General features: G+C 41.4%; 1 protein-coding gene across 2 annotated transcripts in view; it reads left to right on the forward strand.

The window, feature by feature from the left end:
- USP13 (ubiquitin specific peptidase 13) overlaps positions 1-22782 on the forward strand; it is a 123465-nt gene extending 100683 nt beyond the window's left edge. The window contains exons 20-22 of one of the 2 annotated variants that reach the window (XR_009532593.1): positions 15366-15450; positions 17844-18006; positions 21185-22782. Coding sequence is in view for 1 of the 2 variants with exons in the window: in XM_060099178.1 (XP_059955161.1) it covers positions 15366-15450; positions 17844-17937 (179 nt within the window). In the remaining variant the exon portion in view is untranslated. Of the gene's footprint in view, positions 1-15365; positions 15451-17843 lie in introns of both variants that reach the window. The other variant, XM_060099178.1, reaches the window with a different exon arrangement.
- Positions 22783-23473: the final 691 nt, after the last annotated feature.

Raw genomic sequence — 23473 nt, forward strand, 5'->3', positions numbered from 1 at the left:
GGTTGGTCTCTCCAAAGCACTGGTTTGCGTGTGGGCCTAGACCGTGAGAATCAGCGTCACCTGAGAACTTGCTGGAGATGCAGATTCTTGGACCTCACCCAGGCCTACTGAATTAGGCCCTCCAGGGGCGGGCTAAGCGAGGTGTGGTTTAACAGACCCTCCAGGTGGTTCTAATTCAGCTTAAATTTGAGAACCACTATTTTAAGCAGCAAGATTAGGTTACTCTTACTTTAAAATGGAGGATCGTGGCCGCTGGGACATCACTCCACAAGGTTAATGCTGAAAATAATGACAAGGTAGGTGTTTGAATTGGAAAAACAGTGACTGGGATTAAAGAAGCACTTGTATCAGATTCTTCCTTTAGGGAATATGTAATTAAAAATTACTATTGCCATCTTTTTGAATGAGGAAGTAATGTCATTGCATGAAACTCTTTCATTTAAATGTTATCTACTTTGATTAAAAGGATTTGTGCTATTAACACTTGGTGAAAAAGTAGCTGTCCTTTATTGAATGTCTACTAAGTGCCAGGCATTTCCTCTACCGCTTTTCCCTGGCTCCTTACAGCAAGGTATTCGGATGAGAAAGTGGTAGCTGACAAATTTACTGAATTGCTTATGGTAGGACCACCTTGTAATTCAGGTCCGGCTGATTTTGAGGACTGCGTTTTCTCCTTTGCCCCCTATTGAGTCATCCTATTTCAAGTTTTCTAAATTGGAATGGAGGCAGGAGCCTGTTTTTCAGAAGGCTCTGTTTATTGTCACGTCCTACCTGTTTTAAGAGCTGCACTTAACTTTCTGTTGAGTTTTTAGAATTTTTAAGAAGTGGGAAATCAAGTCATCAGTCTGACCTATCTGGGCTTCTGCCATTTGCAAAATCATTTCTGTTTCTGTGTTGCACTTAATGAGCGTTTAATTTTTTTTTTTTTTAAAGAACTCACTGATTGCCAATGTAATTAAAATGTGATTAGTCTGTGATTACTCAGAACCTGCTCTGGCCCCTTCAGTCACATCGCTGTCATGGTGCAGACATCTCCTGCTGCAGCTGAGGATTTTCCAGGAAGGGGAGCAGAGAGACATTTCATTTACGTAGTGGTGGGGCTTCCTGAGGAATGCAGCCAGAATAGGATCTGGAGATCAGAGGCGCAGCGCCCAGGGAAGCCAAGCCCCAGGGGTCTGTTCGAAAGCAGTACACACTTACTTAATACATCTGGGCTCTCATTCTTTTTTTAAAAAATATTTTTATTTATTTATTTATGGCTGTGTTGGTTCTTCATTGCTGCCTGCGGGCTTTCTCTAGTGGTGAGCGGGGGCTACTCTTCATGTGGTGCATGGGCTTCTCATCGCTGTGGCTTCTCTTGCTGTGGAGCACGGGCTCCAGGCACGTGGGCTTCAGTAGTTGTGGCTCGCGGGTTCTAGAGCGCAGGCTCAGTAGTTGTGGCGCACGGGCTTAGTTGCTCCACGGCATGTGGGATCTTCCCGGACCAGGGCTCGAACCCCTGTCCCCTGTGTTGGCAGGTGGATTCTTAACCACTGCGCCACCCTGGAAGTCCTAGGGCTCTCATTCTTATCCCCCATGTCAGCACCTGTGCTTTTCAGTGGTGCTCTTGGAAGTTAAGAGGAAGACACTCTGGAGTAAACTAATTTACACTGAAGTATAGATGACTGAGAACTATTAAGCTTAGGGGGAAGTGTTTGGTATTTGTTGTTTTAGGCAGTACACAAATGAGAAGTCCAGGTAGATTGGTAATTTTGAGCTGGCCCGGGGCGGGGGAGGCAATTTGTAGAGCCTTTAAGATTCTGTCCACATTATCAGCTGCCTTAAGCTGTTACTGATTTACCCATATCCTCCTTGTTCCCTTTTTGGGAATTGAATAGTTTTCTAAAAGCTCCAAATCCACCCCCAACCCCCCCCCCTCCACGTCTTTTCTCAGAGAAGGAATGGGGGAAATCAAGCTGTTGGGGGTGGAGACTGTTTGCAGATATAGGGTGTTTGTGAGTCAAATGCTGGTCAATTGGGGATGACATTTTCCCTTCTGTTGTTAGGGGTGGGTTATGAAACACATTATTCAAGTTAGGAAGATTCAGTTGGAAAACTCAGTTTTGGTGTCTCACCAGAAGGCTGCAGAGCCCTGGGGTCTTGGTGGTGGTTTCGAGGAGTCTTTTGGTGTTTCTGTATTCTGAGCACTCTGTAGACTGACTAAATAACGTGTGATAGCCTTATGATAACCACTGCTTTTCAAATGGATGTAGATGCTATAATGGTTTATAAAACATAAATTAATTTAACTGCACTCCTGAATCTGGAGTTTGCTTTCGGTCATGATGTGTGGTTGAACTATAGTTTTCAAAAAGGTAAATGATGACTGTCACGTACATAAAAACTGAACACATACTACAGATTTTCTTTGACTCATTAATTAGGGAACCAGTTAGTTGTTATTACTGGTTCAAAAGCATCTGGAAAACTATTTAAAAGCTATTTAAAAGATATCTAAAGATAATTTGATGGCTGAGTTAGATATAAAACTAGCGTCTATCAGGATCATAACTCCTTGAAGTTACAGGTATTGACAGAAGAAAGATGCACAGCCTGAAAGTTTCAAGTGAAGTTTTCTGTGGGGAACTTACTGAGGACTGTAGCTCTGAAGAACTGCTCTGAAGAGGTAGAGAAGGAGCCAGGGTATATAGGAGTTTTTTGCTGGAAGAAAAACATGTAGTCGAACATTAAAAGATTACTGCTAATCACAAAGAAAAGACATCTCAAGTTAATGATTTTAGTACTTGCCTATGTAGGGGAAGATGCAAGAGTCTGGGCTCATTGAAATTATTCCTTAGATAGGCATCTTAACTGTCTATCTAAGACTAGTATCCAGAGCACAGAAAGCTTGCTGTTTTTCTCCATCCTGATTTCCCCTCAGGGTGCACCATGGTGGGGTAGCTGCAGTGGCTGATGCAGGCTTGATCTGTGTGGAGCTGGAATGGCAGACAGCATTCCTTTCCACAGCACCCCCTCTTGGTCATAAATTCGACCAAGGTTTGGAGGGCATTTGGTGACCAATTTGTCCCACGGTATTAGGAAATCTCATGCCTAGGTCAGATGAGGATTTTGTTGATAGGCCATTCAACATGCTATTTTTGGATCAGGCCCTGTTGATAACCTAAAATTCTCTGGATCATCTGTCTTACTACTTTATTACGATCCAGGAAATGTTTTCCCTTATTGGTTCTTTCCATATCTAGAGTTGTACTAGTACAGTTATTCTATATAGAGTTATATATGTGATCAGTTGCCTCAAGATGTTTAGCCACCATTAATTTTGTCAGGGGCCTGTTTACACGTCAGGTAATGCAAGAGACAACAATCTTTTTTTTTTTTAATTTTTAAAAAAGTTTATTTTTTTATTTTTGGCTGCATTGGGTCTTTGTTGCTGCACGCGGACTTTTCTCTAGCTGCAGTGAGCCGGGGCTACTCTTCGCTGTGGTTCGTGGGCTTCTCATTGGGTGGCTTCTCTTGTTGCAGAGCACGGGCTCTAGGCGTGCGGGCTTCAGTAGTTGTGGCACTCGGGCTCAGTAGTTGTGGCTCACGGGCTCTAGAGTGCAGGTTCGGTAGTTGTGGTGCACGGGCTTAGTTGCACCGCGGCATGTGGGATCTTCCCGGACCAGGGCTCGAACCCGTGTCCCCTGCACTGGCAGACGGATTCTCAACCACTGTGCCACCAGGGAAGTCCCTAGACAACAATCTTATGAAATAGAATATCCATAATATAGCTAGTAACATTAATAAGGTCATAGTACAGCAGAGAAATACAAAACATAAACAGTTTGAAACAACAAAGAGAGAACAAATTAAAACAATGATTAGCATAACTAGTTGTAATCTGGATTGCAGTAAGCCATCAAGTCCAGAGGAGCCAGCCGGAGAAGCCAAATCCTGGGGCGATCAGGTAGAAAAATATAATGTTTCATCTTTGTTTACAAAGGTAAACTTTATCAACATGTTGTATATCATAGTTAGCATAAGAGGAAAGTTTTTCTGGAAAACAAAGATTAAAAGCCACTAATATTTCAGACAAAAAGGCATAAAATTATAAATTATATTTATCATTCAGTTCCATGTGATTAATTCCTGTTGATCTAGATGAAGCCATCAGGTTTTCTATTAGTTTTGTAATTTCTTACCCAGTTTAGTAGTATGATCTAAAACTCATCAGAAACTTATATTTGTCAAAAAGTCCTTTTTATGGATCTTCTTGAAGATCTTCATTTTGTAAAAGCATCAGAGTAAAACAGTTATAACAGGGAAGAGCCACATCTGACTACATGTTGGATCTGTTTCTTTTACTTTAACCTTTGCTTTCCGCTGCTTTTGTTCACTAAAAGGATATTGTCTATACATAATGGCCTGCCTCGGGGAACCCTGCCCCTCTGCCTGAATGTTAAACCAAAGTGCCTTTGTTCAGTCAAACATCCGGACCCTCTCCACCTGTGGATGGCTACAAGAAAGAAGAAATGAACACATCCCCTCCCCAGGCTGGCCATTCCAGGTGATATTTGCAAGACTTATGGCCTTTTTACTTTACTTCCTCATCTCCTCCCCCTCTCTGTGCATCCAAACTGGCATCCAAACCCCGATAAGATGGTTATTTTGAGATTTTGGTCAAAATATTTAAAATATTGAGACTTCAGCCACCTTCTCGGTCTGCCAGCGTTCTGAATAACGTCATACTCCTTGCCTCAGCACCTTGTCTCCAGCTTATTGGCCTGTTGTGCAGCGAGCAGAGCGAGCTTGGACTCGGTAACAAGTTTGTTGGCTTGGCCAGGGGGCCTGGTCAGGGAACATTGGGGCAAGGCCCTGGCTGCTGCCAGGACCATTTGTCCTGAGGGTCTTCCCTTCAAAATTCCTTGAAGCGGTACCAGCTACCCCAGCACTTGGCAGTTGAAGCAGGAACCAACCCACTTCTGTGAGTCCACGGACTCGATTTTGTAGAGATTGGTAAGTCTACCCAATTTGGTAACCGGTTCGTTGGTTGTGGTCTTGATCTTGTTTTGGTTTTGTGTATCCTTTTGTGTCACGAGTTGGGGAAATCGAGTTTGTAGGGTAAGTCGCTCCAGCGTGCACACCCAGAACATATTCCCCTCTCAGTTTAGGCTTTTCCTTTACGGGATAAGCCAGTTTGTTTGATTGGGGTACCCTGTTGGAGGGGGGACTTGTTGTCAGACTCTACCTGATTTGGGACCAGTTCAGTAGGGAACTAGTTTGTTGGTTTTGTAGGGTAAGTCTACCCGATTTGGGAACTAATTTGTTAGTTTTGTAGGGTAAGTCCATCTGATTCGGGAACCGTTGGTTTTGGTCTTGGTTTTGTGTGCATCGATGCTAGAATTTGTTGGGGCCTTTTGTGTTGGAATTTGTTTGCGTCTTTTGAGTTTTGGTGTTATCAAACTTATAAAAAATGGGAAATACTCCAATCATCCCGAAGGAGAGCCCTTTGGGGCGTATATTAGATAAATGGGCTAAACATAGCCGTGAGCCTCTGACTAAGAAAGACACGATGTACCATTGTAATAGGATGTGGACCCAATATGTAGGATCAGAAGAGCGATGGCCCCTGAATGGCTCACTCAATTATTACAGGATCTCGCAGTTAGAAGTATTTTGCAAAAGAGCAGGCTGCACCGGCAGTTGTTCCAACTGCCCACCCCCCAGGCCGCCATGATATTCACTGCCTCCTGTTTCCCCTACCTGTGGGTATCAAATAGAAGTTCCTTTGTTAACCCTTGGAGCACAGGAGCCTGATTTAGTATCACCAGCTAAGACTCCACAGGGCACCCAATTTGGACTGGGAGCTGCTTCCGCAGCAGGGCAGTTTCCCTTGCGCTGACATCCTGTAAGAGGCCAGGGGGACTCCCTTGGACTTGAGGCATCAGATTCTAATTTCCCCGCAGGAGCCGCAGGTAACTTTGACAGTGGGGAGCAAGTTGACTGACTACCTTCCCTATTTATCTTAAGAGGCTTGTAAATATTTAATAAAGGGGAAACAAAGTCATCCTAGGAAAAACTTGCCTGTATCTTTGAGATGCAGATGTCCTATCTGCTCTTCTCAGGAACCCTTATCTCTGCCATCTTTTTAAAATGCAAACTTTGAAAAGACGGTAAAGTAATTTAGAAATTGACTTGTCAAGGCTAAATAAAAAACCTAAGTGTCTTTTCTATAAAAATTCAGCCATCTAGACAAGTGAGCTTGATTTGTTCCATCTGCCAGAAACCTAATTTTAATCCAACCTCTTTTTGTAAACTGATGGGTTTTACGTTGCTGTACCTGACTCAGGGCTGAAATTTTGAAATGAGAACTATGATGTCTCTGTGTGCTTGTGTCCTTGTATGTGTCTTTGTCTTTGGATAACATTGCTGAGGTTGACTTGTGGATGAGCTCTATTTAATTGGCTTAAAGAAAAGTAAGTGCTTATAAACCAAACAATTCTAAATACAAGAAAAATTAAGCTAAATGAGTTTCAGGTTCACGTGAACTGAGACATATTCAGTATTAATGTTTGTTGATCTAATTAATATAGACATGTCATTAGAGTCATAAGGTATAATACTTTTATTGTGCCTAGGTTTAATATAAGCTAAATAAAATCTTGTTATATCTGTTGCAAATTTGTCAGCAAGGAAAGTAACTTGATGTGAAGAAACTTTTAAGAAAATGCAAATGAGATAAGAGCTTTAGGTGAACTTTTAAAAATAATTATCTTTTAGGAATGTCTATCTAAAATTAATATCTCCAGATATTAGACAACTTGAAAGTTAGAATTGTGCTAAAATGAGTTAAGTGATGGAAGGTTTATGGAAAGTGGACCCCCAGAAAAGAGTTTTGTTCATGGTCAGGATTGACTAAGTTTAAAATAAGTTTGAGTAAATAAATTTTAAGAGTAAGCTGTTGCAAAACTTGAATGTGGCTTTTCTCTTTGTTAAGAAGACAAGGTTTCTTAAGATTTTGAACTGCCTTTGCTAACAGATTTTAAGTTTCTCTACCTTTTAAGTGATCTGTTCTATATTTGCCTTTGAAATCTTTTATTGTTACTTAGGTTAAGTGAATAACTATTGTTTCACAGTGACCTGTGATCCTATCTGTCTTAAACCCTTTTGACATTTTTTTGAGGAAACTTCCCAAATCAAATTATGAAGCTCCTTTGACCTCTAGCTAACTTTGGGATGCTTCAAAGGGCCCCTGAAACATCCCAAAGAGAGATATTAACTAATTAGGTTCACTTGGTATGTTGAATTACATGGGAAGTGTTGTCAAATAAGTAATAAATCTTATTGGGTTATATTGTATGGCAAATGATTCAGGTATTCTAGAGATTATATGGAGTTCCTAAAATTTGGTATGTCCTGGTAAAATGTTATCAGTCATAATTCTAGTTATTATCTGAAAGTGTTCCATGTCACAGCAGTAACCAAGTTACTTTGTCAATTGCATTGTAGTCAGATTTAAATGTGCCTTCTTAAGTCTTTCGTCATTATAGACAGTTATGGTTTCACTCTGAGGCCTTTGAAAAAATGCTTCCTCTTCAAGAAGATTTATAGAAAGGCGCTTTGGATAAATACAAGTTTCTGACTTTCAGACCATAGTGGTGAACTGGGTAAGAAATGAAGAATTCTAATGGGAAACCTGATGGCTTCATAAAGCTGTTAACAAGAAGGGTTTAGTTACATAAGACTGAGTAAACTGGTGAATATGGTTATAATTTTTATGGTTTCTGTCTGAAAAATGGTTTAAATCTGTGTTTTCCAGATGTAAGGAAAACCTTCCCCTTAAACTAGTTATGACTTGCAGTAATTTGGTAAATTATACCTTTGTAAGCCAATTGTTTGTGCTTTGTGTCTCCCTGCTACACTCTGTCAGTGTTACTAGCTGCATTACTTATATCCTGTCTATTTTTATAAGATTGTTGTCTCTTAAAGTACCCAGTACGTAACCAGGCCTCCAACAAAACTTATATGGCTAAACGTCTTGAGGAAATAGGTCACATTTATAACATAAAGTAATTGTAATAGTGTGATTCTAGGTATGGGAAGAAGCAACAAGGGAAAATGTCTCCTGGATCATATTTAGATAGAGGATCCAGAGAATCTTTAGTTATCAATAGGGCCTAATCCGAAAACTAGCATCTGGAGTGGCATATCAAGAATTTTCGCCTGATGTGGGATGAGCCTCCCAGTGCCGTGGGACAAATTTGGTCATGAAATGTCTCCCAATATTGGTCAAAATCCTGAGCAAGAGGAGAGGATCTGAGAAATGAAATATTTCCTGCCACATCAGTCATTAGTGATTGCAGCCCTCCAACGTGAGCCGTGAGCCCTGAGGAAACTCAGGGTATGAAAATATAGGATACAGGCCCCAGATAGCCGAGGTGCATATCAAGGGAGTGATTTCAGTGCATTTTCCCATCCATAGAAAAGGGCTAAATTCCTTAACTTGAGATGCTGCCTCCTGGGATTGAAGCCCTCAGAATTCCCGCTGAATAGATCATAACTCTCAACTTTTAGGTTGTGAATACTTTAAGACTACAGGAGTAAAGGAGACACTTTCCAGAGAGGAACAAAAGAAACAACGTTTGGAACACTGGCACTGATGACGAACACTCCCAGGAAGATCCATCCGACTTTGTCACCCGTTCTTCTACAAGATTGTGGAATGGACATTGACCGTGGGGAATTGTAACAGGGAAGAGCCAAACCTGACTACGTGTTGGATCTGTTTCTTTTACTTTAACCTTTGCTTTCCGCTGCTTTTGTTCACTAAAAGGATATTGTCTATATACATAATGGCCTGCCTCGGGGAACCCTGCCCCTCTGCCTGGATGTTAACCCAAAGTACCTTTGTTCAGTCAAACATCTGGACCCTCTCCACCTGTGGATGGCTACAAGAAAGAAGAAATGAACACATCCCCTCCCCAGGCTGGCCATTCCAGGCGATATTTGCAAAACGTATGGACTTTTTACGTTACTTCCTCATCTCCTCCCATTCTCTGTGCTATAAAAGAAACTGGCATCCAAACCCTGATAAGATGGTTATTTTGAGACTTTAGTCTGCTGTCTTCTCGGTCTGCGGGCTTTCTGAATGAAGTCGTATTCCTTGCCTCAGCACCGTGTCTCTGACTTACTGGCCTGTTGTGCAGTGAGCAGAGTGAGCTTGGACTCGGTAGCACAATGATAAAAGACTTAAAATGGCATGGTTAAACATAATATAATGCAACTGATAAGAAACTTGGTTATTTCTAGGACATACAACATTTTAAGATAATAACCAGAATTATGACTGGTAACATTATACCAGGATATACCAGATTTTTAGGAATTCCATATAATTTTTGGAATATCTATATTAATGACATTTACCCATATAATATAACCTAAGAAGGTTTATCACCACTTATCTGACAATGTTTCCCATGTAATTTAACATACCACGTAAGTCTAATAAGTTTAATACCTCTCTTTGGGTTGTTTCAAGGGCCCTTGGAAGCATCCCAAAGTTAGCTAGAGGTCAAAAGAATTTCATTTAGAATTTGACTTGGGAAATTTTGTCAAAGATAGCAAATGGTTTTAAAACACTTGGTCAAATAGGATCATAGGTCACTGTGAAACAATATCTATTCATTGAATCAAAGTGACAATAAAAGATTTTAAAGGCAAATACAGAAAGTTACAACAGATTACTTAACAGTTAAAGAAAGTTTACAGTCTGTTACAAAAAGCAGATCAGTGTTCCAAGAAAACTTTGGAGGGGGCATCTGCAGTGGCTGTTGGCTTGATCCTTGTAGAACTGAAATGGGAGGCAACATCCACACAGGTGGACCTCGTTTTATTGTGCTTCGCTTTGTTGTGCTTCAGAGACATTGTGTTTTTTACAAAGTGAAGGCTTATGGCAACGATGCATCAAGCAAGACTTGGCGCCATGTCTCCAACAGCATTTGCTCACTTAGTATCTCTGTGTCACACTTTGGTCATTCTCGCAATATTTCAGACCCTCCACCAGCAAAAAGATTACAACTTGGTGAAGGCTCAGATGCTGGTTAGCATTTTTTAGCTTTAAAATATTTTGAAATTAAGATATGTACATTGCTTTTTTAGACATAATGCTATTGCATACCTAAAAGGCTACAGTATAGTGTAAACATAGCTTTTATTTATATGCACTGGGAAACCAAAAAAATTCATGGGACTCGCTTTATTTCGTTATTTGCTTCATTGTAGTGGTCTGGAACAGAACTCACAATCTCTCTGAGGTATGTCTGTATATATTCCACTGGAGAGAATTTTTTGATATCTTTCCCAGACAAAAATCTACAACTTAACAAGTAACTTCACTAAGTTTGGAAGCTTTCTTTAATCAGTAGTAAGTAGTGAGATGAGCTAAGTTCATTCCCCTAGACCAGGGGCCAGCACATTTTTTCTCTGAAGGTCCAGATAGTAACTGTTTCAGGCTTCATGGGCCATACACTTGTCGTCTCATATTTCTGTCCTCCTCTTTTCCCCCCTGTCTTCTTGGCAGCACAAAAACAGGCTGTGAGCTGGATTTGGCCTCTGGGGCATCGTATGCCAGTTCCTACCCTAGACCATCCTTGGGTGGCCTTTCCTCCACATGATACAAAAGGGCATTCTGCCTACCCCTTCTACTTTCCAAGTTTGCATGTAATTTTTCTGACAGTGCTTTCTCAAAGAATAAAATCAAGTTCAATCCCTTATTATGTTGGGTGGAGGTGGTAAAATTTTGATGTTAAAAAATTCTTTGTATTAGAAAGGTTGTGAACATGTTCCTAAGTTCAGAAAAGGATGAGTTTTGTTGGGAGGGAAGTGGGGATGCTAGTTTCAGACAGTTTAATTCTGGCTCATTAGAGGGACTCCATTGGCTAAAGTGGTTTAGGCAGTTTTGTCCAGTTCTTCTGGGTACTTTGAAAGCTTCCCTGTTGAAAGTCTGTTAGCGCAAGTTCTTTTGCCCGACGCACAGTGAGACCAAACAAACCGAGACATCGGAGTTTGGAGCAGAGAAAGGTTTATCGCAGGGCCATGCAAGGGAACGGGTGGCTCATGCTCAAAAAAACCCCCGAGCTCCCCCAACAGGTTTCGGCAAAGCATTTTTAAAAGCCAGGTGAGGGAGGTGTGTCGCAGGTTATGTGATCAGCCCGTGCACAGTTCTCTGACTGGCTGATGGTGAGGCAACATGGAGGTGTCACAGGGGTTAATATTATCAACCCTCAGGCTCCAGTAGGCCTGGGGGCCATGTGCTCATGATCATCAAGTAGTGAACATCTGCCATTTGGTGCGGAGTTTTCACATCTATAAAACAACTCCGGAAATGTGCATAAAATACTGTTGTCTAGGTACAGAGAGTAGCTAAAGCAGAGGATATGGGGAGCGGTCTGTCCTGGGAAGGCCCCATAGGGTCCTCTTGCTTGGTTACAAGTCAACATTTTTGAACTGATTTACCTTGCTTAAAAATGCCTTTTCTATCTATATAAAAAGAGGTCTCTGTACTTTTTGAGAGTGTGGTGATGCTATTTTTGGAGGGAGACCTCTGGGAACTAGAAGAATCAGCAGTGGCTTCCCTGTCTGGTTTATTCACCTTGATTTCTCTTTGGAAACAAAGATAAACTGAGATTTCTTACCTGTTGAATTTTTGCAGATTTATCGAGATTCTCTTTTGCTGTTGGTTCCTAGCAGGAGGCCTTGAATAATGCATGGAGCGGTCACTTCTATTGATAAACACAGTTAATTTTAATTATAGGACTAAGATTTATGCTAATATTTTTTCTTTATTTTTATGATTTTGAGTATACACGTGAATTAATTGCTTTTAACTAAAGAGGGGAAAATGCCTTTGGGGGCTTAATGACATGTTTGGATGTGTTGAGTGTATGGATTTGTTCTTTTCTCTATGTCTGTCTATTTTGTTAATGTGTTGGCTTGTTGGTATCTGAGCAATGTTTCACTGAAATGACCCTGGCTTATGGTGAGAAGTGCTCATTAGATACTCTGTTCAGTTATTTAAGGCATTGTTTTGGGGGACAGTTTCTTGTGAGGGAAAAGCCTTCGTCGGAGGATCACATACTCTCTTCATTCCATGAAAATTCTAAGAGGGCAGCCACCTTGTGGGAGACCATCCCCATATCTCTCAAACTGAAGATTGGGAATTTGATATAAAATTATTCCTAAAGAGCTTTAAAAACCAACCAGGGTCTAGGAACCTGAAAAAGTCTCAGCCTACACTCTCTCTTGTTTACTAGGGTGGGGATGGGTTCTTAGTGATGGGGAGCACTGGGGAGGGCCGACAAGGGTAGTGTCCCTGGATCACTAAGTGCCAGGCAAAATGATTGTCATTCACAACAGTTTTTGCCTGGTTTCTCTTTCAAACCTGTTTTTTTTTTTTTTTTTTTTTTTTGGTGTGTGTGTTGGGGGGGTTGTCAGCTGATGTGATAGCTAGCGACAAAAACTTAGTTAATGATGGGAAAGGCAGTCCCCTCTGATTCATTTCTTTTTAAAATAATTATTTCACTAATTTATACCCCAATTTATACTTTGGTAGGGGGTTTATAAAAATGTATACAATATGAAAAGATAGAAAAACAAGTGAGGACATGGGGTGAAGGGAGCCATGCCTACTGCATGCTAAGCACTGTTCTCTGTGTCTGGAATATTCCAGTAAACACAACAGACAAATGAAATTTAAAAAATATATATTTGGTGAGTTTATAAAACTAAAAAAAAAAAAAAGAAGAATCCCCCCCAAAATCCCAAACAAACTTCTCATCCTTATGGAGCTATGTTCTAGCCTGGGATAAAAGGAAATAGACAGTAAGTAAATACACAAATAAGTATGTGATATGGTGTTATTTTGAGCTCCGTGGACAACAGTAAAACAAGGTTGGGGTGAGGGTGGGGTGGAAGGAAGGAGGAGTTGCTATTTATAAGGAAGGCCTCTCTGAGATGACATTTGATCTGAGACCTCGAGGAAGTGAGGAGTGGATCATGTGGCATCTGAAAGAAGAGTTTCAGATAGAGGGACCGTAGGTGTGGGGCTTGAAGCCCTCTCTGTCAGTGAGAGGAGTAGCCGGTGTGTTTGAGGAGAACCCAGGAGGCCGGAGGAGCTGGAGTGGAGGGGGAGAGTGGAAGGAGGTGGGGGGACCTCATAGGTCATTGTTAGAGTGAGATTTGCAGTCGTACTGAGAGTGGTCGGTAGGGGTAAGGGAGGAAGCAGGGAGCCCCGTTAGGAGGGGAGGCTATTGTAATAATACAGACAAGAGATGATGGTAACTTGGATTGGGGCTTACTAGTGGAGGTGGTAGGAAGTCGTTGGATTCTGCATATATTTTGAAGGCAATGCTGGATATATTTTTGAAGGATTTGCTGATGGATTGGATGTGTGTAAACAGTGGTAGAGAGGAGTCCAGATTTTGTCCTGAGTTACTGGGAGAATTGAGATGGATAAAGCTAAGGATAGAATGCTCAACAAACTGGGAATGAAAGGGAACTTCCTCAACCTGATAAATGGTACCTACCAAAAAACCATAGCTCACATCATGCTTCATGGTGAAGACTGAATGCTTTTCCCCTAAGAGCAGGAACAAGACAAGGATGTCCACTCTTGCCACTTCTATTTAACGTTGTGAAAGAGGTTCTAGCCATGGCAGTTAAGCAAGAAAAAGAAATAAAAGGCATCCAGATAAGCAAGGAAGAAGTAAAACTATTTCTGTTTGCAGATGACATGGTCTTGTGTATAGAAAATCCTAAGGAATCTACTTTAAAAACTATTAGAACTAATAAATGGATTCAGAAAGGTTGCAGGAAACAAGACCGATATACAAAATTCAATTGTAGTTCTGTACATTAGCAGTGAACATTCTGGAAATGAAATTAAGAACATAATTCCATTTAATGCCATGAGACTGGATGAGATCAACCAGAGAGGGAAGGGGTAGGGGAGGTGGCAGAGAGAGAGAGGATGAGAATGTACAGGGTGTGTGTGTGTGTGTGTGTGTGTGTGTGTGTGTGTGTGTGTGTGTGTGTGTGTGTGTGTGTGAGAGAGAGAGAGAGAGAGAGAGAGAGAGAGAGAGAGAAGATAGAGAGGGAAGAAAGGCTTGAGGTCAGAGCCCCAAGTCACCAATGTTTAAAAGTCAGGAGAAGAGGAGAAGCCAGTGAGGCACCTGGAAAACAAAAAGACAGTCATGTCCTGGGGGCAGGTGTTTGGGGAAGCAGGAGAGGTTGTCCATAGTATGTGATGCGCTGAAGGCTAAGATGAGGACTGGGGATTCACAGCTGAATATGTGGCTGAGCATTGGTGAACGGCAAGAGAGAGAAAGAATGAGAGAGGGAGGAGCGAGGAAGAGGGTCCGTCCAGAACCAGTACACTTGTAAAATACAACAGAACGTGAGTACCAAAAACAATGAATATGCAAGCCCATTTTTTTCCTTAATTAGATTCAACAGACATGAGTATTCCTCGCAAATTATTATAAGAGTCTGTAAACGCTAACTCAGTTTCTGTACCTGTCTCGTCGTAGTCTGTAGCAGTTGGCGGAGTTGCACTGGTGCCAGTCTGTGGAAGCCACTTTGCAGGTGTTGTGCAAGCCTAGGATTGGCTGGGGGGCGGTGGGTGGGGGAATGAGCTGAAATTCATTCACCGTGGATTTGGTACAGCATATGCTGTGCAAGATGACAGGAGATACTTGTTAGAGAATAAACATCCATCTTAAGCTCCAAGAGGCTATATATCTCCTTGTTCAGAAGGCGTGAAGCCTGAAATTTGGTCCCATAGAGGTTATAATCATGCGCCAGTCAGAAATCACATGACACATATTCTGAGCATTATCCCTTTCTATAAACGATAACACCTATCTGCTGTCTTCCTCCTAATCCTGACATTTGTGTGGTATTTTAGTCTGAATTGCTCATTTAAGCCTCATGCAACCTTGTGAAGTGGGTGGATTTTTCATTTCTGTGAAGAAATGGGCTCCGAGATGAAACAACTTCTCCACCCTCATGCCGCTTGGAAGTGATGGAGCTGGGACTACCTTTTTAGACCCATGAGCTTGCCACCAGACTGGGCTGTGGGGCTTTTAATCCCCTTTCAGATAGGAGCTTAAGGTCAGCTGTAAAGTTCATGTCCTGCTTTGTTATGAATTTGCAGGTTGAAGTTGCTCTCACTTTGGGTAGGTGGGTGTGTTCTCAGTAAGTAAATAGACTGTCTTTCATTCTAAACAGTTGCTGGATTACACTCTTGTTGGCTTTAAATTCTGGTCAGAAGTGCTATTGATTTCTAGAAATGCTGCCTTGTAACTGAGTTGTTTCCTCTTTCATAGTGTATGAATTATTTGCGTTCATCAGTCACATGGGGACATCTACAATGAGTGGACACTATGTTTGTCACATCAAAAAGGAAGGAAGGTGAGTCTTTTTGAGAAGGTAAAATAATATCTACATTTTATTGAGGACCTACTATGTACCAGGCACTCCACTAGGTGTTTCATATGTTATCTCATTTGGTTTTCATAATGGTCTTGTAGGGATAGACTCTTAAAGCCATTTTACACATCAGGGCACTAAGGCTCAGACAGGCTAAATAGCTTGACGTTTGCAACTGTGTCAGAGCTAGTATTCAGAGTCACTCTTCACTGTCATAGCAAGGGGACCTCCCAAAGTAAAGACGCATCCCACAGCGGAATGTGTGTCCATATTTGGAACCTCCCCAGGGCTGCCAGGTTTAGCCAACAAAACAAGAAAACCAGGATGCCCTATTATGTTTGAATTTCAGATAATGAATAACTTTTTAGTATAAATATGTCTCAGCTGTTGCATGGGACATACTTGTATTAAAAAAGTATTTGTTGTTGCCCTTGAAAATAAGATATAAGCTTGATTCTTTTTCTTTACCATTTCTTTAGTAAGGATTTGTATGTCATTTATTTTCATTTTATTTCTTTATGGGCATCCGTATGTACTTACATATATTTATATATTTAGTGTATTACAATCAATCATAATGCATTTTAATGGTTAAATTGTTCTAAATTTGGCCAGGGAGCTCCTTCAATTTTTCATCTGTGTCTTTTGACATGTCCCCAAATTAGTCTTTGAAAGCTTCCTTGCTTTTTAAGATATATCATATTTTTCTTGTAATTTCCCTGCCTTATATACAGAAATACTCACTTCTCTAACTGACCCTATATTCTATTAGTGAGGAATGGTGCTTAGTATCCAAGATTTGCTGTTTAGGGGTATTCATTGCTAATGGCCTTCTAGTAGACAGAGCTCAGATATTAAATTTTTTAGGACTATGTTTGTATTTATTTGTTTATTTAAAACATTGGATCCAAAACCTGACATGTTTTATGTATTTGCTTACCCTATAATAAACATTTAATAGCTTCAAAAAAAAAAAGTATTTGTTGCTTATGTGAGATTCAAACTTGACTGGGTATCCTGTGTTTGGTAACTCCAACACCCAGTGTTTGCCCTGTTGTACCCTTGGCTTCTTAAGAAATGTTAGGTGTGTGGTGAGCTAGGAATGAGACAGTTGTGGGGTGTAAGGCCGCTGCTCTCTTCAGAACCTTCTTCCAGGGCTGGATCCCCACGGGCCCCACTGGTTTCCCTTCCTTGAGTTCCCACTGAGTGGCCTGGCCTGTGGGTCAGCACCGCTGCTTGAGGCAGTGCTTGGGTCACATGGACCCTGGAGAAACACGTAACCTTGCCCTCTCCTGGTAGGACGCTGACCTCATACTGCAGGAGTGACCAGTTCCCAGTCAGGAATCCACTGTGTTCCTTTTTGGTGTGTCTTTTAGTCTTGTCTTCTCAACTTGATTAATAAAATAGTCGAGCACAGGATCTTGATTTATAGTGAATCCTTTTTATTACCAAGCATGATAGCTCTTTTAAAAATACTTTTCTTAAGAAAAATAGCTTAATTATAATTTTAAAAGCCATGAAATTCATTATAAGGAATTTGTAAAATACAAAAACATACAGAGAATGTGTTGTTTGGAAGCCTAGAGAGAACCATTGTCTGTATTTTGATACATTTCCCTTTGTTTTCACTGGGAGAGAGTATGTGTATGTCTGTATTTACAACTTTTCTAAAAGCTTAAAGTTTGTACACAGTACATACAATTTTGTAACCTGCTTTCTCCCACTTCATATTATATTGTGATTATTTTCTTACTTTACCAGATATTCTTCAAAGACATTTTAATAGTTGTATAATAGTTCACTGCATATCTATTTACTTCTGATTTTTAGCTAGTTTTATACCTAAGGCTGAAAAAAACACATACTTCTTTGACTGAAGTTCTGAGGCCATCTATGGATTTCTACAAGTGGAAATGTTTGGAGGCTCCTTAGGAACTACTTTTTTTTTTTTTTTTTTTTTTTTTGCGGTATGCGGGCCTCTCACTGTTGTGGCCTCCCCCGTTGCGGAGCACAGGCTCCGGACGCGCAGGCTCCGGATGCGCAGGCTCAGCGGCCATGGCTCACGGGCCCAGCCGCTCCGCGGCATATGGGATCCTCCCAGACCGGGGCACGAACCCGTATCCCCTGCATCGGCAGGCGGACTCTCAACCACTTGCGCCACCAGGGAGGCCCCGGAACTACTTTTTGATTGAACTTGAGAATAAAAAAGCAGTTGTAGTTTCCCACCAGCATTCTGTTTCTTTTTATACAACAGACTTGAGTTTGGTTTATCTTAAACCATCTTGATTATTTTAAGTATGGTGCAGTAACTTTCTCCTGCAAAGTTTCCTGGAACTGACTTAAATCCATCAAATGCTTCTGTCTTTTGTTTTCAGATGGGTGATCTACAATGACCACAAAGTTTGTGCCTCAGAAAGGCCCCCTAAAGACCTGGGCTACATGTACTTTTACCGCAGGATACCAAGCTAAACCTCAGACGTACAAATTGGCGAGAAGAAGCCATACACCTTTTTAATTTGCCAAAAAAAAAAAAAAAAAGTAAGAAGTTGGGACAGCCAGACATGGGGGAATACATGGGGTATTTATAGTTTATTTAAATAACATCATTTGACGCCTTCTGAAGTAGAACTGGGAGGAAATTTCTATTAGTGATGATACACTACTGTAGATAATTTTTCTTTTTATAAATGTTTAAGAAGAGGATGGTTAAAAAAAAAAGTATTCCTGTTGCTGGTGGGGGATCTGCCACTGGCACATCAAAAGCAGGAAGTGCCGCCAGTCCTCTGTTTTGCTTTGGGGGTCGGTGATAGTGGCCTCCAGAGGAACCAAGTAATGGGGCCAGCTGTGTCACCTACCTACCATAACCAAAAAGCCCACTTTCGTTTCATATCGAAAATCAGTAACTGGGCTGGGCTTTATTTGTGACTTAAGTTTTTTCATGACACACAATGATTTCTGACCTCTCCATGTAGAGTAGATTAGCACATCTACAATGAAAGATATTTTTAATTTAATCATATCAAAATTCATAATACGAGTGTGTGAATGTGTGTGAGAATGCGGCTGAGAGTGTGAGACCTTTATAGTCAACTAGAAAATCTGTGACAGGTTGGTTTTTAAAGGTTAAAATAGTTGGTAGGAAGCATAGCTGGAAAAAGCAAGTCAATATTTTAAAGAAACTCTAACTCAGGAACAGTTTAAAAAATTAGTTCCCCGCTTAGATTTTCAGGTGTAAAAAGGGCTGTTGTCCCTTTCAGTGCTGTCCAGAATTCATTTGGGTTTGTGACATTGGGTCGTATGAATGCAGATGCCCCCAGCAGCACAGTGTTGTTCTTTGCCAAAGGTAGATGAGTTCTGTTTCTCAGCAACCCTTCCCCCAAGGCATAGTCGTGTGTACTGTTAGTTAAAATAGCTGGTCTCTTCTTACCGTGACACATGACAACTCCCTGGAATCATGTTAAGTGCCCCAAATTTGTAATTTTCTCATCCCCCAGCTCTTTGCTTGCCTTCATTTCTATGTGTTCTGGGGTCAGAGTCTCATCTCTGCCCTTTGTTGGCTAATCACCTCCTGACTTGCCTTCACTGCTTATCTGCTGTGACCAACAACAGTGTGGTCTTCAGCAATTTAAGGGTTTCAGATGCAAAGAAACTTTATATGACATCATGAAAGACCATCGTTTCCATTTCGGTGTTTCAGCATTTTAGTTGCAACCTGGGATTAAATCAGAGTTTCAGATGTGATGAAAAAGTGGAACGATAGGGCTCTGTAATTTTCCTACTGCTCTGTACCAAATGCTAGGGTCTCTGGAATTTCTATTTCAGATTATTCAGTCAAATAAAAAAGGAATTATTGCTGTCTGCTTAATATGCATTTGATTGGTAGAAAGGATCTTCCTGGAGACTCTAGGAAAATAAAGTAGAACCAACTGGGTGAAATACAGCACAGAATTCCACAATTCTGTGAAGTCCGGAAGTTGGATTCTGACATGTGAGTTATGAACAATCAGGGTTCTGGTTATGATTGGTACCCTTTTCACAGGAGATGTGAGCAAGGGATGCAGAGCCCGAGGCCTGTGGCCCGTGGACCTGGGTGCAGCCCGTAGCTGGGCAAGTCCCTCATCTTTCCATATGTGCACAGTGGTGTGATGACCCCTGCCCTCTCTTTCCAACTGTGCTTTGAGGATCTGGTGAGATCTGATACGCTGACCCTTTGAAGAGCAGTGGGTGGTGTGCCCAGTGGGTGGGCCCTAGTAGAGCGTGCTTCCTCTCTTCTCTCCTCTGACGTTTTCTTCAGTTCGGGAACAAATGACATTGACAGAAGGAGGGAGCTCATGGGACAGTAACTCTCTACTAAACTGTGCCCACTGGTGTCACCTTTTCACATTGTCTTGGACACCCCAAAGCAGCCCTGCTCGGTGACACGAGTCCCTGATTCCTGCAGAAACCCCCATGCTAAGCAGCCTTACGGAGTCCCGTTTCCTTAGGGCTGAGTACCATAGAATAGTGACTCCAAACACACATCAAAAGTGACTTCTTTTCACCGCTATTACAAAGTGAAGGCCTTTTCTGGGGGTGGGAGGGGGATTGGGGCTTTGGACTGAAATGTGGACAAAGATGGCATGTGTATTTTGAGCAAATTAAAAAATTTTATAATAAAATTTTGCAAAGTGAATGGTGTAAAGTCAGTATATAAGATTACAGGCTACACATTACTTAATTCATTAAGCAGAAAAAGAAATTTAGCCCTTTTGATACCTAAACCTATCGAAAGAAAGTGGAATATGGCTGCCTTTTTTTTCGCCTCACAAGACAAAGGGCTATTTCTACAAGGCAAAATTTTGTATATGTGCTATTCTTTATTTCAGATTGAGAGTTGGGAAAACGAGCAAATATTGGTTTTCTTTCATGCTTATAAATGTTATTTGTATGTGTATCTTAATATATTCAAGGCAGGCTTCCCTGGAATCGAAGTGTGGAATATACTGCTTAATTTTACACATGTATGTAGATGAGATTATTTATGACTGAAAACTGGAATAATGTGTGTATTTTGTCAACTGATCATCAGCCTGTTAGGCGTCTTCTGTGTGAGTTGTGGTGGTGTAATTGTGAAAATTCTCACTGTGTGGGTGTATGTGTGAAAGAGAGCACTTTCTTCCTGTAAATATCTTTTGTTATCCATTTGTGCAAAATCCTGATGAGTGTGTCTTTGGAAAATACAGCGTATCAAAGTTTTTGTTTTGTCCGTTGATCTAAATGCCCACATAACTAACTAATCAGAAATCCAGTTTGGTTCAGATTGGGATTTTTTTTCAAGGGGAGAAAAAGTATGGAGGAAGGACTCTTAAAGAAGAGTTGTGTTTTAATGCCATTTTATGTCAACATGGCTTTAATGTTCTGAATTGACTTGCTGTTTTCTCCCACCTACAAGAGAATGTGCTTGCCATTGCCCCGTGTTCACCGTGGGCTGTAGGGCGTAGCTTGAGCCTGCCACTCCCGACATTGTTTTTTCCCCTTGACCTGAACTGGATGGAGCCTTGCCTGCAATTCATAGTGACAGCACCTGCGTTTGTAGCCCGACTCCACTTCTAAGTGGGATGGGGCCGAGTCGCTTTACCTCTCTAGGCCTTTTTCCTTAAAATGAGTGGGTTAGACCAGGTAAGCTCAGAAGTCCCTTTCTGCCCTAACATTCGGTTCTATTTTTATTTTCCTGCAGTTACTACCTTGGTCAGACATGTAAGACGCGAGGGATCACATAGAGGTTCGATGTTATGGTTCTGGTTTGTTACAGCTCTCGCACCCCACTTTAGAACCTGCCTCATTTTTAGTGTTTGCCACCCCAACTTCTAGTCCCAGTTTCTTGGGTAATTACTTTCTTTGGTGATTATCCCATTTTTTCCTCCCACTCCTGAAACTCTCCACTTCCCAGTCGGTAAGGTACTTTGTTACCATCTTCCTCAAAAATGAAAAATATATTTAAAACACCTCCTGTCCTGACAAACTTCAGAACTACCTTCTGCTAACTCTGTAAGCATTCTGGAGTATTATCTTACTCTAGTTGAGTTATAGCTATGATCCTCAAATAAGTCTTTCTACCACAGAAAGGATGTCTTTTCATCTGGTAGGCATCACTGTTGCTAAATGACATCATCCGTGTGGGCCGTCAGTGGGGAGATGGCCAGTGTTGGGGGCAGGAGAGGGGGATAGGATTAGATAAAATGTGATTCTATCCTTCACCTAAGGTCAAAAATCTTAGGTTACAGAACAAGATTCTGTACCCTTAAGTTGATGTGTAAGATGCCCACACAATGCCATGGAGATTCCCTATTCAGTAAATCATCCTGAAAGAGTTTGTGTCATAATTCTCTAGATCTGTGCTGTTCAGTACAGCTGTCCATGGCCACATGTGGCTAATGACCTCTGGAAATGTGGCTTGTGCACATTGAGGTTGTGCTGTGCACAGGAAATGCATGCCAGATTTGGAAGGCTTGGTACCAATAAAGGGGAATGTAAAATATTGCGTCAATATTTTATATTGATTATATGCCAAGATGACCATATTTTAGATACATCAAGTAAGATGATATTAAAGTTTCATTTATTCCTTTTGATCTTTTTTTAATGTGGCTACCAAACAAATTGAAATTAGACACGAGTTGTACTTCTGTTGGACAGTGGTCTCCAGACCAGGTGACGTGAGGAGGCAGTGAGGTGCCCTAGGTATGGAAGGGGATTCTGCGAAGCATCCAGACAGACAGAAGCAGCACAAACATTTTTTTTGGAGTTGGGAGCAATGTGAGACACAGAATACCTTCCAGAAAGCAGATTTTTCTGCATAAGAACCAATATATATATAAGACCCCAATTAAAAACCAAAAGCAAATGAGCCCAAACCCTGTTCCTTCAGCTTTGTCTAGAAGCTGCCAACTCTGCATTTATTTTTCAAGCATCTTCCAGGTGCCAAGATGTTAGCCACATGAGTGTGTTAGGCAGATTTGTTTCACTTTGGGCAACATTCTCTTGTGGTTTCCCCTCCCCCGGTATTGTTTTGTCTGTTCAGAGCTGGGTGTGTTGAAATACCATGCAAATCTGGCCGCTCCTCCTGGCCTCAGCTGAGGCTGATCCTGTGGCCCGCGCCTGTCTGCTTGGCAGATTTTGATGTTGGCGCCTGAAAGAGTTTGTGTTTATTTTGCACTAATCACAGTTGTAGTTTAAAATATCTCAAATGTTTTGGGAGACTATTTGCCTGTGATGGAAAGAGAGATGGATGATTTATTGCTTCAATTGTTTTAAAATTAAAAGCTATTCTCACAATCTGAGGTCCCTTTATGGCTCTCTTTTTTTTGTTTGTTTTCTTTTGCAAAATGCCATGTAAACCGATTCTTTCTTTTGCAGGTTCTTATCCATCAGTGGAACAGGTAACTTGAGACGGTGACTAATTTTATTTCTTTTCAGGGTTTCTTTGTGTGGCCCCGAGGCTGCCAGGTCCCATCGGTAGTGGAATATCATCGATGGCACCATGTTAGCTCTGTGAAGGAGGGAGGGGCAGGGCAGGGGGGAGTCTGCTGTCTTTCTCTACTGGGTGCCAAGTTGAATATTGGAATCAATTGTGAGACCTTTCTGTGGTTCCCTGGCTCTCAGTTTGCTGGTGGCTTCCTTAATGCAGGTATAAGCAGAGTCAGCACTAGTTGCATCAAGGGATTTCAGCATTTTTATGACATTGTGTTTCTAGGCTGTAATGAGTTTCCTATTGCTTCTGTAAACGAATTACCACAATTGAGTGGCTTAAAACAATACATTTATTAGGTCAGAGGTCTGGAAATGGGTCTCACAGGGCTAAAAGCAAGGTGTTGGCAGGGAAGCCGTAGGAGAAAATCCATTCCTTACTTCTTCCAGTTTCGGGAAGCTGTTCGCATTCCTTGGCTCATGACCTCCTGACATCATTGGCATCACCCCAGGGTCTGCTTCCATTGGCCTCTCCTTACTGGCTCTCCTGCCTCCTTCT

The sequence above is a fragment of the Mesoplodon densirostris genome, chromosome 5 (genome assembly GCF_025265405.1).
Source record: "Mesoplodon densirostris isolate mMesDen1 chromosome 5, mMesDen1 primary haplotype, whole genome shotgun sequence".
NCBI lineage: Eukaryota > Metazoa > Chordata > Mammalia > Artiodactyla > Ziphiidae > Mesoplodon > Mesoplodon densirostris.